This window comes from Mastacembelus armatus, chromosome 9 (genome assembly GCF_900324485.2).
Source record: "Mastacembelus armatus chromosome 9, fMasArm1.2, whole genome shotgun sequence".
Taxonomy (NCBI): Eukaryota; Metazoa; Chordata; class Actinopteri; order Synbranchiformes; family Mastacembelidae; genus Mastacembelus; species Mastacembelus armatus.
The window spans coordinates 19,206,716-19,223,141 of NC_046641.1; the positions used below are offsets into that span (position 1 = coordinate 19,206,716).

A 16,426-nucleotide genomic window follows, 5' to 3' on the forward strand; every position below is an offset into this window, starting at 1 on the left:
AAGCTTAACCAAAATGCAAATTCACTGAGTAGATGACACCAGGCCTCTACAAGATAAAACCAAGGGTTATCAATGTTTAATTCAAAAACACATTTTTTCACAGTCTGACCAACTTCAGTTTTACTGAAGTTTTCATTCATAATTTTAGAACATGCAAGTTATTGTGAATATTAATATTATTAAATATCATGATTTACTTACCTATATTTATCCATGATAAAATATAAAACAATAGCTTGTACATAGAAAAACATAAATTTTTATATAATGCAAGGAAAAAGACAAACAAATGTCAACACTTTACTCATTTTGACTTTTATTTCAAGTGTCAGTGTAAAACGATTATTCCAAATCTGTCTGTGGGTCATTACCAGAAAGTGTGTGCAGAACTGTGCAGAACAAATTGTTAGCATTCATTTTAAAAAGTAAAATTGAAGTGACTTGAACTTAAAAATACATTTTGCAGACAGTTCTGTTAAATTCAGATCATCTTCATCGACAACTTGCAGCATTTCCTCTAGTGGAAGTGACAGAATATTGCGCAAAGTCATGACCTGTATGGAACCCAGTCTAGGTTTGCCTCTCCATTTTTTTCATCAAAGGATATGGCTAAGTTAGAGATTGGGGATTTTTATCTTCAGTGCGTCGGTCACACGCTTCCTTTGAGAGGTGTACAAGTATAAAGATGATCTTGTCTTAGTGAGATTACATTAGTTACGTATAGGAAGCTATCCCGTCATATTTGCAAAACCTGAGCAGACCCAGAATGAAATACAGAGCAGGTACAGTATGCCATGCAATTGAATTTGATTGACTTAATTAAGGTCACTCAGAAAGTTACAGTTCTTTCAAACTTTGTGTTGCGTGATGGATTTAAAAAAATTGTGATTTCGCAGGTTTTCTGAGAATGGTGTGTGCCTGGATGGTGATTCTGTTGACAATCTCAGATACGGGACATGCACCAAAGAAATATTCTACTGCGTTTTCCTGCAAGCCAAAAGAACTGACAGCCCTCATCGGAGGCCTAGTTCAAGAGAGCATGACAAGATTTGTAAGTAACATAATACTGTGTCTCTCCAGTATCTCTAAAATATTACGCTGGGGCTCTTGCCACACATTTTTATTGTCGGTAGCAAACCAGTGAGAACACAGAGTCTTGATGTTGTAGTTGTTAGAGATTTAGTTTCTCGGTTCTGTATAATTTGTGGGTGGCGGAAAGGCAGTTTTCTTATGTAATTATAAGACTAAAACATTCTTACCACTGTCTTGCTTCCATGGTTTTTCATATGACTGTACTGTATGAATATTAAATGACATGAGTGTATATTAGTTCAGTGTGTGGGATGAGACTTTTGTGGAAAATGTGAGAGAGTGAGTCTTTATTTAGTCACAAATGCTTTATTCTTTCTGACATTTGCCATGGTGATATGCACCTGTAAGTCTTAATGTTGGCTTTTTTAACCATGTCATTTGTCAGTCATGTTTGTGTGACTGTGGCACACAAACATGAATTTAAATTTAAATCTTTTAAATTCATTGTTGGTCCTTTTTTCCAGGATGAAGCCAATGGGCAGCACCTTGGAACTTGGTCCCCTGGCTTTCCTGAGCTCCAGGTACAGCAGAACTCTTCTTTGCATGGGTCAAAAGTTCAGTGCAGCCTCCTCTTCATGGCTCATGGCCTGGAGAAAGTGCTGGAGGACCAAAGGAATAATCTGAATCCCGGAGATGTTTCACTTCATGAGAAGCTCAGAGAGACGATCTTCAGGGTTGCCATGCTCGCAAAGTGTTTAAAGGATACTTTTGGATGGGAATGCTCCCAAAAGCCATCCCCACCCGAGATGCCCAAGCATGCATTTGAGAGGAAACAGTGGAGTCACACTCTGCTGAAGACAGCCAAGAAGTATCTGAGCTGGCTGGAGCGTAACTTTGTGGTCCACATTAAAAAGGTCAAAGGGAGAAATACCAGAAAACGTACACTTACCAAGGCAACTCTTGAGAAATACTTGGAGGGAAGTGGACACCTCCTGTAATTTTTAACAACGTGGTGATTTAGAGCTACATCCCTTTAATGACGAGTTAGTTCAGAAGCTTGAGATCACTCTCATTAAGAATGATGTATGAATGTGTCAGGCATGACTGTAGCTAATTAGCTTAACTTAGCAAAAAGACTGGACATGGGGGAAACAACTAGCCTAGCCTATGTCTGAGACCAACCACATCATCATAGCAGCACCAGTAAGGCCCTAATTAACACATTAGTGTTTAAGTGTTGTACATTAAAGTGTGTGGAACTCTAAAGCCAAAGTGTAAAGCACCAAACTGAAATGTTTTGATGAGTTACTTGTTAAAACAAGCTATAACATGCTATAGCTTTAGAGCTCCAAGCAGGACAGACTCAGTCTCACTGTTTCCTGTGTGCTAAGCTGAATTAACTGGCTGCTAGCTGTAGCTCCATATTGTACTACTCTTTAAATGCTATATCACAAATGGCTTTATACAATTAAACTTGATCGTTTGCAACAAATGACATTGTTCCTGTGTGATGGTAATTAATCAACTTGCCAACATGGTAAATGAAAAGGGGCTCAATTGCATTTCCTAATTATGGCAGTTTGTTTTCTCAGCCTTCACTATGATTAATTGTTTTGCTCTGGCCATCTATCCCCTGTGAGCAGGATGCATTGCCTGAGGTAGAAAGAGATGCAGATAAGAATCACCTTGAGAGAGCCACTGGTTTGGACACCAATCACTGTATTCCACAGTGAAATTGTGGACAGATGGACAGTGAACAGTAAGACAGATAAATCTGTCAGACTCCCATCAAAGCAATGCAACAAAAAAAAAAAAAAAACTGTAACAAAGATTAATACAGGCCTTGTCCTCCACAAATTAAGCAATCAATTAATATTCTATAAGAAGTTCCAGCATTTGCTGTGCTCCATGAGCTTCAAATGAGTCTTTATAATTAACAAAGTTCACTTGGCTTCCTTGATCATTTTTCTGTTCCATTAAACTCATACATTTCTATAACAAAATTTAAAATACAAGCATTTCTTTGGGCCTTTAGTAGCTTTGCTTTTTTTTTTTTTGCTTATCATTCTTGTTTTAAACACATGCTCCAAAGTAAAACTGTCCTACGTCTGTAGGACGTCAGTTCATGAAAATGTCAAAGCCACTATCAAAGAAATTCTGAATGTCATCATTTAAAAAATCTTACACATAATCCATTTCATTTCACAGTTGCTTTAATTAAATAGCCATTTCACATGCATGCAGTATACAGAAGTAATGACACATTCTTGGCTGTTTTAAAATATTCAACAAAAGCTAAAACAGCTGTTACCTTCTTTTAAAATGAAGCCTGTTTGATGACATGAACTGGTTTGAAGCAAATCCTGAGGGATGAGCTGCCTGTTACGTAGACCTGATGATCATCACGGATGAATGTATGAAGCAGTCTATGCACTTATGAAGTGTAAAATAATCAAATCACATACAGCATTTGTCCATTTTTGAGGTTAATCTTGGACGTCTTCATCTCTTTGCCACTATAATGCAAAATTGTCCAATACAGAGGTTCATTTGTAGAGTCTCCAGCTGGGCCACCCTTCGGTGTCCAAGCAGGATGCTTTACTGTCCCACCATTGGACCTAAACTCCCTAAACCCAAGAGAAAAGTCACATGCTCATATAGGAAGGAGGTCTGGAGGACTCTCTCCATAGCAGTACTTCGCTTGAGGATTTCGGTAGGTGTTCTCATGTTGAACACTCTGCATAAGATGAAAAAGAAAAAAATCAGTTAATAAATTTGATCATTTTCTGTCTTTGTAGCACAAAGACAAATTTCTTGGCTAAATGAACTAATTCAATACATTTACAAAAATAAGTGTGATTCTTTTCTAAACAAAAACAAGTTTATTTTAAACATTCATAGGTGGTTACTTTTTTAAAATACAATAAAAAATTAATATAAAAGTAATATAATTTAATAATATAGTTTCTATATATATACCATAGTTTTTATAGTAATAAATACTTTTTTAAGTACAGATTGAATGTTAATGTTGCTTTTAATTTCTGAAGAATTTATGCATGAAATAAAGCTAAAACATTATTAGTCATAAAGAGAATTTGCTGTGGCCAGTTTTTTTTACATTCAGGAAATTAATGAGGCAAATGCAATGAGTCATACTGATGCATTAACTAAAGATTTTCATATCTTCTATATAGTAGTTAGAGCAGAAAAATATTGACTCAGTGTCTGTTACAAGATGGATGAGTGTCATCTGCGTGGGAACTGTTTTCACTATTAATGTATCAAATGGTTACATCTTTAAGATATTTAGGTAAGCTGGTCTGACAATAGTGGATCATAGTGATTTTTGTTTGTCTCTTGACGTACTTGTGAAGAGGTCCTACACTTGGCCAGGCACAGCTCAAAATGATCCTCCACAGCAGTGAAGAGGTTTTGGAATCCTTCAGCTGCACGGTTCAGGAAGCGCTCAAGGAGAGGTTGCTAAAGGAGATAAGAAGGAGACCATGTATAAAGCACTGAAGTGCAGATTTTTGTGTTCAATTTCTCCTTTATTCCCCTCATTAGTGCTTCTATGTATAGACAGCAATACCAAGGTTTGACATTGGGATTTAGAATAGCTAAATTCTTGAATTTGAACATCATGTATTCAAGTAACGTTCTTGTGAGATGCAGCATGTTGACAGTTGCGTTATTTCTCATGACAGCAATAACCCTAGTCCCTAAACATCCTTGATGTGACAGATAACCTTATCAGGCTGCAGGCAGCATGACACACAATACTCGTAGATGCTGCAGCAGCCATTGGCCAGGCAGCTTTTACAAATGTACTGTCTGGTGCTGGGAGCATTGATGTTACAGCAGCCGTTGACCAGTAAGTCCTTTCTCTCACAGACATAACCTGTAAAACATTAACACATTCAAGCATATACATTAATTAAAGGCCACAAGTCCGTCTCAGAGCTTCTGTGTTATCATCTTTGTATGGTATTCAGTATCAGCTGCATTACTCACCAAGTTCATCTGTAAGCAGTGTCTTGCCCTGGATAGAGTTTCTGCACTGTGTGATCTGTCGGCTGCTGTTCCCCAGGTTGAAACGAACTTTCCAGGGGATGCGATGGTCTGAATCTCTAACCTCCAAGAGTGTACGGTCCCGCATGGTCCGCTCTTCCTGCGAAATTCATGGAGAATGAATTTCCATCCAAGTACATCTTAACTAACATCATAAAACAGCACAACAAATCATGACAAGTAACTGATACGGCAATGGAGAAAAACAAGATCTGAAATAATTTTTAAAACTGGCAATAGTGAAAGTTAATGAGCAGAAATGCCTTAGGACAATGTTAGATATGGAGGATATTTGCATTAATGTGAAGAAACAACTTGATTTGTGAAGTGATTTCGTGTATGTACCAAAAAGGGCCATTACCATCCAATTACTTTGTCAGTAAAAAGAGTTGTTCAGTAGATAAACTACCCAGCAATAGTCTGATGACAACCCCAAACACATAGCCAGAAAGAACAGCTTTCAGACAGTACGATATGACTCCCCACAGAGTCTACATCAAGGAGCTTGAAAAACTGCAGAATTGGGACTAATTTTATTATTCATGCACAAATATGAGCATGCATTCTTTTGCAATGTAAAACCTACTTATACAAGCAGAAGACACTATCACTGCGTTAGTTCAGTGGGGGCTTGTGTACCTGTTTGAGCGTGCTGGTGAGGAAGTAGATCAGAGACAGTGCGAAGACTACTCCCAGCACCCAGCGCTTTCTCAGTAAGCGTCGCAGCACCATCATGGCATGGCTTTGACGGTGACAGCCCTATATTAATCCCCTGACTAACGAATCTGTCAGGTATATGTGATGATGTGTGATCAAGACTAGTGACGTTAGCGACCGCAAATGTAACTTAGCGAATAACTAAAGGAATAAAGACGTTTTATTTTGACAGGCCATCCAGTCGCATTAGCTAACCCATGTTGCAGGGTTAGGTTATTAAGAGTAACACTGAGCAAATAAGAGCTGCAAACATATGCACACAAGCTAACTAACGCCGTTTCACCATAAAAGCCTGCTTTGTTAGCCTGCTAGCTAGCTGTCGTCAACATTAGCTTTCTATCTTAGATCGTTAAAACACCGATTGTTAAAAAAATGCTAATATACTATGACACAGTTTTATCTCCTTTGACGAAAATTACTGCGAACTATCCAATTACGTGTGACAAGCGTCAACTGTGATGTTTATGCAGCGAAATCGGATCTATATCACATCCTCCAGCAGCAAAACAAATTTCCAACGCGGATGTGGTTCATTAGGAAGAAGGACGCTGATTGGTGGTTCGGCGCTTCGGTTACGTCATACAGGAAGTTTTTCTCGCTGGACAGGTCGGAGCATCTTTAGCAGCGGCAGCAGCGTCCAAGCTAATCTTGCACCAACTATGCCAAAAGCTGAACCGCAGTGCACTGAACTGATTCAGGTAAAGTCGTTTCTGTTATTATTTAGCTTTTTTCCCGACGCATGAAACACACAGTGCAGAATAGTCGAGTAACCAAGCTGTGTCCAGGTGGAGTCTCTTTCTGTCAGGCTGTTGATGCTAATTGTTGTTTCCAGGGCTGGACCATGTGCTGATGAGAGGTGTGCCATGCAGAGGAGACACAGCAGCAACACGGATGGCATGCCCTCTGAAAGGTGGGAAATTAGCTCCCAGAAACAGAGAAGCTGCCTTTGCAAGGCTGTTGTTTGTGCATTGTTTTCAAACGTAGCTGTGACCATGTGAATGTGCGTAAATCCAAACCATGTTATCTGTATTGGGTTGTGTAAATATTCTGACCCCACACCTTCCCCTCACTTTTCCCAAATATTTGCCAGGACAAACAATTAAATGTAGTGTCTCCATCTAAACCAGTACAAAATCCTTCCACAATCTTAGCACAAGTCCTGAATTTCCCTTCAGGTATTAATAAAGCTTATCCTGTCTTGGCATATGTTGAGATCAGAGCTCTGTGCCATCAGACCAGCTGTTGCAGGACTCCTTGTTCTGATGCTAGCGGTCTGTTTGTGTTTGTTGTCATGCTGCAGAACTAATTTTCAACTGATCAGATGCCTCCCTGATTGTGTTTAGTGATGGATAAGAAACATAATATGATATAAATATAATATATTGAAATAATGGATGACTCTCTTAAGGAGATAGTAGACAGATATTTGTCAGATCACAAAAATACCTATAAGATGCAGCCCACTGATGTATAAAGTTCAAGAGGTTTTGACTTCTAAGGTTTGCAGCATGAATACTATGGGAAACATCAGAAAGTAACTTAGAGGGCTGTTGTAGAGACAAAACCAGTTTGCTAAAGACATGTTTGTTTTTGTTTGGTGTGGTAGAACTTGATCGGCCTTGACTTTTCCCGTCTGCATACTGCCATATGGCCTGTATTGATTTTTAATTCTGAGTAACTCAATGTTTGCAAACAGGCTATAGCAGAGGTTTTGATGGTTTTTAGAAACTAGCCTTTCTTATATTGTTAGATAATAAAATGGTATGTTTTTAAAAATATGCAAAATAAAGGCTCTATTTTGTTTTTTGTTTTGTTTTTTTTTTTGTATGCACACTTTTTTTCTCTCTCTCAGGAGCCGAAGCCAAACTCTGGGCTCAGAGAGCAGCTTGGATGAAGGTGGTGTGTTCGACTGCCTGAAGCCCGACTCACCCACTTCACCGCAGCAGATCTTCTCAGGCCTAGTGGGTGTCCCCTCTGGTTCTGTCTCCTCTGCCCAGTTCCAGGCAGCTGGCTTAGTCTTGGGTTCTCCCCCTGAAGTTTTTATTCAGATGACTGCATCCTCCAGAGAAGAAGGGGGTCCACACCGCACAGAGGGTGGACCTTTTCTCCCTCGGCCGCCCCAGCACCACCATCACCATCACTTCCACCACCAGCCCTTGCAGCACAGGACTTCCTCTCTGCTCCAGCAAGCCACGACAGCAGCAGGCTCAGAGAGGCACAGCTCCAGAGAGGAGGCCCAGGAAGATCCATCCACACCGGCCCCAGCCCTGTCTGAGCTGAAGGCAGTAGTCACATGGCTGCAGAGGGGCTTCCCCTTCATTCTCATTCTGCTGGCTAAAGTCTGCTTTCAGCATAAGCTAGGTACACCATACAAAATAGTGCTGCTAACAATATCTAATAGTGCATCACTTACAATAAAGTATCATTAGAAGCATAAGGTCTGGCAAAGTGATGATGCTAATCCTGTCATCTGCAGGTATTGCTGTTTGTGTGGGGATGGCCAGCACGTTCGCCTATGCCAACTCCACATTTAAGCACCAAGTGTCACTGCGGGTAAACAACTATAGTTTATTAATTGCTGCACTGAAACAGGTTTGTAAAACGATAACATCTGATATTCTTCATTCTTATCTTTTTGTTACCAGGAGGAGCGATCTGTATTTGTTGCTCTGTGGATCATCATGTTTCTTGCAGGGAATATAGTGTATATCTACTACACATTTAGTCATGAGGAGCTTCACAACAGGTATTGTACAGTACCAACATATATTCATTTCTAGTAGTTGTGTGTTTCTTTGCCCCCATCTTATGCTTTGGATTTATTTTATTTAAGTTGTTCCATTCATTTTGTGTTGTGTTTAGGCATTTTATTTTTACTTCTGTTTCCTTTAGGGAGTGTTCCTCTTCTTGTCTGGTCTTGTCCTGTGAGTATTTTGTGAGTGTGTCATTATTTTGTTTCCAGAGAGTTTCTTACATTATGTTAAATATTTTCCTTTTTGTTGATTCTAATTTTATCATCTTGGGTGAAATCACCAGACCTCCCTATATTTAGTCATCTTGATTTTGTTTTTTTGCTTCTAGCCTCATATTTGCCAAGCCCAACCTCAACAGCTTTGACTTCTTTGATCTGATCTGGGCAGTGGGAATCACAGACTTTGTCCTTAAGTACTTTACCATCGGCCTGAAATGCTTTGTCCTGTTTTTACCCAAGATTTTCCTGGCCTTCAAATCCAGGGTAAGAAATCCACATTCACTCCTCTGACTCTCATCCAAAATTGTGACTTTTATTAAATAATTTCAGCATCTGTTTAATGGGGTACAAATGAGTTCATAACTCTCACAATAATCTCTGTGTACAATTATAATGGTACAATAATAGACAGTTTTTCTTTACTCAATATTATTATTGTAATCATATAATAATTTTACATAGCACATCATGCATAAAATCAAAAATAATTGATGAACGCAGCTCCTCTACATTTTTCCTTGTTTCATTTGGGTCTTACTTGATAAAAATGGCAATGTCTGCCAATGCCATCTGCGTTACTCTAAGTTATTATACAATCTGAGTAGCACACTATGAGCAACATTCTGAATTTAAGGAGAAAAAATCTGTGGTGTTTCTTTAAAACTTTTCTAAATTGCCATAGTGATGATTTTCCACAACATAAGATAAACAATTAAGTTACAGGAAGTTCAATGTAAAATGTAAAAGTTGTGAAATTTGGCTCAGAATTTAAAAAAATGCTAAACTATGATGGTATACTCCACTGAGTGAAGAAAGTGCTAAAGGGTCACAGTGTGAAACTGCTTTGTATTCATAAGGTTTTAAATGGTACTCCTTAGGTGAACTTGTGAATGTGGGTGCCTGCCTGCTTGGTTGGCCAGCCCTGAGGCAACAGAATAAGACTGCGCGTGCACAGTCCCTGACACACACACACACACACACACACACACACACACACACACACACACACACACACACACACACACACACACACACACACACACTTTGATTTCCATACAGGTGCAGCTCAAATTGCTGGTGTGTGTTTGTGTGTTGAAGGGGGGGGGGGGTTACAAAGTATTAGGATTAAATTTTCCACTGATAAACAGACCTACAGGCCTATCAGAACCACTGCAGCCAGCAACTGAGCTCATTTGCCCTCGAGAGGGTTGCAGGGGTGAGGTCATCCCTCCCTGGAGCTGGACCATTACCTGTACCCTCCTCTTACACAGAAAAACACACATACACATAGACAGAACTAAACAGTGCACAAACAGGATATGGCTTTGATGGGACATGTTATGTATGACAATAAAGCTTTTCTGATTCTGATGGTGATTTTTAGGGAATCTTAGATTGTATCATCACTGCCTTCTACTGGTTCATGGAGGCTTGACAGTCCTGTTTGTTGTGATCTCCACAAAGTCGAATAAAAGTCTCCTTCATTACTACATCGTTCTGCTGATACACTAATGAGCCTACATAAACATTGGAGTCAGCACAAGTCTGCACAAGTGATAGCAGGGACAGATTCAGAAGTTCCATGACGGCTTTGTTTGCAGGCTTAGGTTCATATCTACTGCTCAAATGCTACAGTTTGAGTTGCATTAATTGTGTGTTGTGTACTAATACTAAGTGTTTGTGCTGTTTTGCAAGAGGTTTCTCTGGCTTTTTGGCACATGCAGTACTACCTAAATTTGGGATCTTTAAAATCGATTGGTGGTTTATTTTTTGCTCTGTTGGTTTTGCTCTGTAGGTCTGTTTTTATTTTTTTGCCTCAAGCTAGAAAAGGCTCAGTGCAGCTGAGGGAACTGCTTTAAAGGGAACACACTAGTAAAGTTGAGTTGTTTCCATTTATTAAGATTTTAAGTGAATAATTTTTAGGCTGTAAAATAAAAGGGTAATATAAAGGCCAATACAAATTCTTAGAGTCCAAGCTGGAATCTTCTACTAGTCAGTGTTTAGTGTAAAGTACTTAATGCCAGCTCAGCATGAGAAAGCAAGAAAAAAAAAAAAAAATCCCAATTATGAGAACACAAACAAGCAAAACCCAAGACCTGTTTAGGCAAAAAGCAACACACTTCCCGTTTCTGATTATATCGCTGATTTCAGTTCCTTTTTGAGTTTGAACTCACTTCACTAATAGAATTTTTGTTACCAAATGAAACAGAACCAGAAAATCCACACAAGACAAGGTCAGTTTTTTTTGGTTAACAAGTCCTTTTTGCGTAGTGGAGCATATGAAAGTTGACATGACAATTTTTAACCATCTTATGACCCACACCCAACCCCAGAGCAAATCAGTTGTACAGATATAGTACAAAGTTGTTATTTATGTGTCTGTTTCTGTATGTAGTGCTGGAGTGAATTCCTTATTCACAGACAAATTCTGTTCAGACAAATTAATGAACCCAGATAAGCAGGAAATTGCTTAAACAAGGCCTGCAGTGGGGCTTCCTCAAACTCCTTGGCTTGTGTCCACACTTTAGATTTGACAGTTTTTGCGTGGGAGTGATGGGCTCAGTGGGATACGAGGCGGAGGGGACAATAAAGAAGATGAATTAGCTGCTAGCTGAGGTCTTCCTCCCCTACCAACCTGGCTTCTTGTGGCTCTTTACCCACAGTCATCAATCTTTGTCAGCTAACATCCAGGAAGTCATTATGCAAGCTGGGATGCCACAGGGGCCATCAGGGACATTTGCCTTGATTTTAGTCACCTCTGTTTTCAACCATCCCCAATTGACTTAGCACACTTTATGGCAGCAGAGACTTAGACGCTCATTTCTTCTCTGTGATTATTGGGGGAGGGGGGTCCTTTAAAGGCAACTAGCAGGCTCCCGTAGGGCTGAGCTTAATGTAGGCACTTGGTAGCAGGTGGAAAGAGCTGTTGCCAGTTTCCCTTACAGTGTGGGGAAATTGCCTGTACTGCTGTGAAACTGTGGTGCTCTGGACAGCGGCCATGTTTGGGCTGGAGGCATGCTGTTTTAAGCTTTTAATACCCCACTGCTCTTGACTAGATAGAAGAGTACCCTGAAGCTGTTGAGCTCTTTCTGCTTTTTGGACAGTTGAGTGCATCAGTGAAAATACATATTGTCTTAATGTAGTGTTTTTATTTGAGACTTTATTCAAAATTAAGGTTCATTTTGTTTAATTGTTGCATTTTCAAAAACGCTACCTTTGGAAGTAAAATATTAAGTGGGTGCAGTCACAGTCACTACTGTCTGCATGCAGATAACAGGTTTGATTAAACCACCTGAAGACACCTGAGCTCTACTGTCTTAGTTTCTAATTTTGTGTGTTTATCCAGGGGAAGTTCTACCTGCTCATCGAGGAGCTGAGCCAGCTCTTTCGGGCCCTGGTGCCCATCCAGCTGTGGTACAAGTACATTATGGGAGAGGACCCGTCCAGCAGTTACTTCCTGGGTGCCACACTCATCATCATCTACAGTCTATGCAAGGTAGTCACAGTATGGTAGCAACATACTTAGATATCTGCATTGTTTTAAATGTGATTTTTAAATTTTAATGAACATTAATAATAATGAATTAATTATTAATAATCTCATTAATAATTAATGTGGTTAAAATAATAGTGACGTGAATACCTTTATGAATGGCTTCCAGGAGAGACTGATTGAAAATTTGTGGTACTCTCCCCATTTTGAGCTGATATTCACACCATGGTGGTAGAATTTTCACCCTTTGTTGGCGTGTTTCTTCTGAAAGCAGCTTCAAGCATTTTACCTTCCTGTGTGCTCCGACGACATGTTGCATGAACCAGTTCTTTTAAAGCAGTCCCTGGCCTTTATGCTTCTGCACTTGACTGTGGAATACTATAACTGTTTTTTACCGGCAGGAGCTTTCGTTTAAAAGACATATATACATGTATTTCTTAGGAAATAAACTTGTTATTCGGTACATCCATGTAAAAAAAGAAAAAAAGTGCATAAACATCCAGTCTTCCTAGTCATTTGGAAGTAACTACAAAATGTTGATAATTGCATTTAGTGATTCTAGTAGGGAAAGACCCTGTGTCTTCCACTTGGTAAAGTCAGTAAAGTAATTTTCTTCTGGTTAATCTTCTGCTGGACTGGGGGAAATGAAATACACTTTGAGTGTGGGGAGTAAAATAGAAAGCAATAGAAAATGGGAATGAATGTCAAGATGTGAAATCACCTTAGCTCAGGACCTTTAAGAGTGAAAGAGATGGGAAAGTCACAGTCAGAGGTCATGGTAAGTTCAGTTCATGAACAGTTACATGAAGGAGCTTAAAAAGACCTGAAATGGGAGCCATGAGTAAGTTTCACAGCAGTTACCACATTGAATGAGAAGCTGAAATATTGAAACTAAAGGGATCTTTGCAGGGATGAATGTGAATGATGCAAAGATGAACTATGTACACAGCCAGATTGTCATGTGTCCTGTAAAGTGTGTTGATGGCGTCAGATCTGACTTCCTTTTATACGTAAGTGATTCAGCCAGATGTAGCTTGTTCGGTTGAATTGGGTGGGCAGTTTTCTGGATGTGTGTGCTGGTGTTTTCCAAGTTCAGGACATTTTAGTGGCGTGTCAGTATTTGAGGCCATGTTTATGATCAGTGCTGTCATGCTGTAGTGTCATACAGGGAAATAGTTAAATAAAGTTTGACAGTTTACATTTTGAGGTCAGGAAGCTGTGGGTGGCAAAAGTCATAATTTCCAGTTCCAGCTTTATGATCAGTGCAAAAGAGATTAAGGATGTGTCACCAGTAAATAAAATCAATGAAATGAAAGGTGTTAGAGTGTATAAACATTTGTGGAGGATATACTTTGCTGTACAAATATTTTCCCAAGTGAAGTTTTTAGCAGTGTCAGACGCTTGGATTCAACCACTAATTTGGTCCGGACTGAAATTTCTTAGCAGCTATTGGGTGGATAACATTTTATTCATACAGTTATGGTTGCCAGAGGTTGCATCCACACTGACTTTCATCTCCAGACTTTTCATCTAGCACCACCATGAGATCAACGGTTGTGGTTTTGAGTAAAAAGTTTCAGCAAGTATTGGATGAATTCCCCCAATTTTTCATGCAGTGTTCTTCATGTCCTCTTCAGGATGACTTGTAATCACTTTGATGATGTCTTTAACTTTTCATCTAGACCCATATTCATGTCTGTAGTGTGAAAAACCTACCTGCAAACAGATACATTCCCAGTGTGAGCATGTTACCGGATCACCATGGAACAGGCTCACAGAACTGCTTGCATAAATGTAGACTCTCAGCATTAATACACAATAGAATATCGGCAATAGGGAGGGTTGTGGGAAGTTGTAATTGTTGTTCTTAATAAAAAATGTACTTTCTTTGCTGTTTTGCAGTCCTTTGACATCTGTGGACGTATCTCAGCCATACGTAAAGCCTTGGTCATTCTCTGTAGCCCCCAGGTCAGATTTAGATCAATTTTACTTTTCATATCAGTAAACACACAAATATGCTCACTTTTACATTTTGTCATCGAAAGTTTCATCCTTTAACTGTTTGTTTCACCCAGAGTTATGGAGTGAGGGCTGGCAGCCAGCAGTGCAGTGAGGCGGGTGATGTGTGTGCTATTTGTCAGGCTGATTTCAGAGACCCTATCGCTCTTCTCTGTCAGGTATGGAGTCCCTGAACTTTCTAAAACTGTTATTAATTTAAAGTATCATACAAATTTAAACAGAAACTAGGCTGAAAACCAGTGTTCCTACCTCTGGTTTTCAGTCTGTCTAACTTCTGACAGCAGCTAGCATCGCTGGAGGGTGTGGTCAGAAGTGTCCTGCACCTGTGACCACACAGTGATGTGACAGTGTACTGACACACCCTGAAGTACATTCAGTACTTCCTATTCAAAGACACAAGTTGCTCTTGCAGAGTGGATCATTAATTGACTATGATGTTAATATTCATTTGAGTCCCAAATGCAAGAATAGTTCACTAAGATTTTAGGTATTTTAATACATCTATGTATCTGTCACATAAATGAAACATACATGTACATTATGTTGTCCGGCAGCATGTGTTCTGCGAGGAGTGCCTGTGTTTGTGGTTCGACCGGGAGAGAACGTGTCCGCTGTGTCGCTCTACTGTCATTGAGACCCTGCGATGCTGGAAGGATGGCACCACCTCAGCTCACTTCCAGATTTACTGAGCAGTAACAACATCTCTTAGTAGTTAGAAAAGGATGTCATATTTCCCTATTTATGTTAGTGCTGTAATTCTTAGCATCAGGGTGAGTATAACGCAAACCAGAACATATACAGTATAAGTCATATTATTTCCAGTGTGCACAAGTTCAGCATCACTTGAAGCTGGTGGTCGAAGGTAAACCAAATTTATTAACATGGTATTACTATTATTAAAAACATAAAGCTGCACTTTTTGTCTGTTTTAGAAATGTCATACAGTTAAAGGTAACAATCCAGTTTTTGTGTACATGTAGATTTAATCAATGTTGTAGACTGTGAACACCATCCTAAAATATCACAATGCTAAAAGAATGTTACCTTTACTTTGTGTGGTATTAACATAAACAGTCACAGCATTATCACTCTGGAAAATGTGGCTCATACTCTTGATTTGTATCATGCCTGTATATTGACCTTGTTAACATATTTATTAATTTTTGGCTTTGCAATATTTATTTGACAATGGTATAGTTACATTTTGAACCATACAATCTCTCACAAAATGAACACAAATACAAAATCAATTAAAACATTTTTACTGTGTGTAGGAACAGACGTTCTTGGTTAGATGAGGTTATTGGGTAATGAATGCAACGCGATGTGTGACTTTTAATTGAGCAGACTGTAAACACTACATATTATAATCATTTATGGTACAAGCAAAGCACCATAATCACAATATTTAGCATTACAGCATAACATTTGTACCACGTGTAGTGCAGATGATTTTGATTGACAGTGAGAGCTCATATCTGATACCCTTCCATATTGCAAAATTCATGTCATTGTCTTATGAATATTAATATTTATTCCTGGGCTCCATAATAGACAGTATGAGTTTAATTCAGAATGCACTACAGTGACAAGGGTTTCAGTTTTAAATTAAAGCACTTAACACACTTTATCAACCATATTTCTTAATCAATTACAGCCATAAATGCAGAGAATTTGATTCAGAAAGATTTTATTCTTTTAACTACTAAAAATCCATAGGAAATATTCAAGAAGTATAAATAGCACACACTTTATAAAAGACAGCTTCAGTGTTTCTGCTCACATTACACTTACACATATATTAGATGTGCATATGTCACACATATCAGAGAAAGCTTATTTCCGGAAATCACAGATAGCATTAACAGCATAGCTTCCTATGCACAGGTCCTGTATCTTGTTTATGTTAAAAAGCCACTTAACACTGCCCCCAACAGATCATGCTAAAGCACAGGAGAATGTGTAAACATCATCTAAACACTGTAGAAAACATCTATAAAAACATTCATCCTCTTATTATTTACATGTTAACCCTTACAGTATAGCTTATGTAAAAAGTACAGTGCATTATGAAGCTCAAAACAGGTTATTTCAGTGCTCGTTTCAGCGTTGCTGCAACAATT

At 39.0% G+C, this 16,426-nt stretch overlaps 3 protein-coding genes across 4 annotated transcripts; 2 read left to right on the forward strand and 1 right to left on the reverse strand.

Moving 5' to 3' along the window:
• Positions 1–726: 726 nt before the first annotated feature.
• Positions 727–2,309, forward strand: LOC113139023 (uncharacterized). Its single transcript, XM_026321964.1, has 3 exons — positions 727–782; positions 897–1,051; positions 1,557–2,309. Exons 1-3 carry the CDS (start codon positions 767–769, stop codon positions 2,028–2,030), a joined length of 645 nt encoding a protein of 214 aa, XP_026177749.1. The 5' UTR covers positions 727–766; the 3' UTR covers positions 2,031–2,309.
• A 914-nt stretch (positions 2,310–3,223) lies between these two features.
• spring1 (SREBF pathway regulator in golgi 1) lies at positions 3,224–6,355 on the reverse strand. The gene is made up of 5 exons (XM_026321965.2): positions 5,743–6,355; positions 5,047–5,203; positions 4,782–4,933; positions 4,402–4,515; positions 3,224–3,769 (listed from the first exon to the last, which is right to left on the reverse strand). Exons 1-5 carry the CDS (start codon positions 5,836–5,838, stop codon positions 3,686–3,688), a joined length of 603 nt encoding a protein of 200 aa, XP_026177750.1. The 5' UTR covers positions 5,839–6,355; the 3' UTR covers positions 3,224–3,685.
• Positions 6,356–6,394: 39 nt separating this feature from the next.
• rnft2 (ring finger protein, transmembrane 2) lies at positions 6,395–16,228 on the forward strand. 2 transcript variants are annotated; one of them, XM_026321946.2, is made up of 11 exons: positions 6,395–6,518; positions 6,653–6,730; positions 7,673–8,181; positions 8,297–8,373; positions 8,466–8,566; positions 8,713–8,755; positions 9,032–9,055; positions 12,138–12,287; positions 14,187–14,252; positions 14,360–14,461; positions 14,858–16,228. In XM_026321946.2, the coding sequence occupies exons 2-11, from the start codon at positions 6,684–6,686 to the stop codon at positions 14,990–14,992; spliced, it is 1,254 nt and encodes a 417-aa protein (XP_026177731.1). In that variant the 5' UTR covers positions 6,395–6,518; positions 6,653–6,683; the 3' UTR covers positions 14,993–16,228. The 2 variants fall into 2 exon arrangements, with proteins under 2 accessions (XP_026177731.1, XP_026177732.1); XM_026321947.2 differs by lacking the exon at positions 8,713–8,755 and having other exon boundaries at positions 6,396–6,518; positions 8,902–9,055; positions 14,858–16,226.
• The last annotated feature ends 198 nt before the right edge of the window (positions 16,229–16,426 follow it).

Excerpts from the sequence above, each read along its gene's own strand:
- LOC113139023 (XM_026321964.1), top strand. Across the intron at positions 1,052-1,556 it reads AAGAGAGCATGACAAGATTT|GATGAAGCCAATGGGCAGCA; the intron begins GTAAGTAACATA and ends CCTTTTTTCCAG.
- spring1 (XM_026321965.2), bottom strand. The coding sequence starts at position 5,838 with ATGATGGTGCTGCGACGCTTACTGAGAAAGCGCTGGGTGCTGGGAGTA. Across the intron at positions 5,204-5,742 it reads TCACCAGCACGCTCAAACAG|GAAGAGCGGACCATGCGGGA; the intron begins GTACACAAGCCC and ends TGAATTTCGCAG. Across the intron at positions 4,934-5,046 it reads ACTGCTTACAGATGAACTTG|GTTATGTCTGTGAGAGAAAG; the intron begins GTGAGTAATGCA and ends AATGTTTTACAG.
- rnft2 (XM_026321947.2), top strand. The coding sequence starts at position 6,684 with ATGCAGAGGAGACACAGCAGCAACACGGATGGCATGCCCTCTGAAAG. Across the intron at positions 6,731-7,672 it reads GATGGCATGCCCTCTGAAAG|GAGCCGAAGCCAAACTCTGG; the intron begins GTGGGAAATTAG and ends TCTCTCTCTCAG. Across the intron at positions 14,253-14,359 it reads TCATTCTCTGTAGCCCCCAG|AGTTATGGAGTGAGGGCTGG; the intron begins GTCAGATTTAGA and ends TGTTTCACCCAG.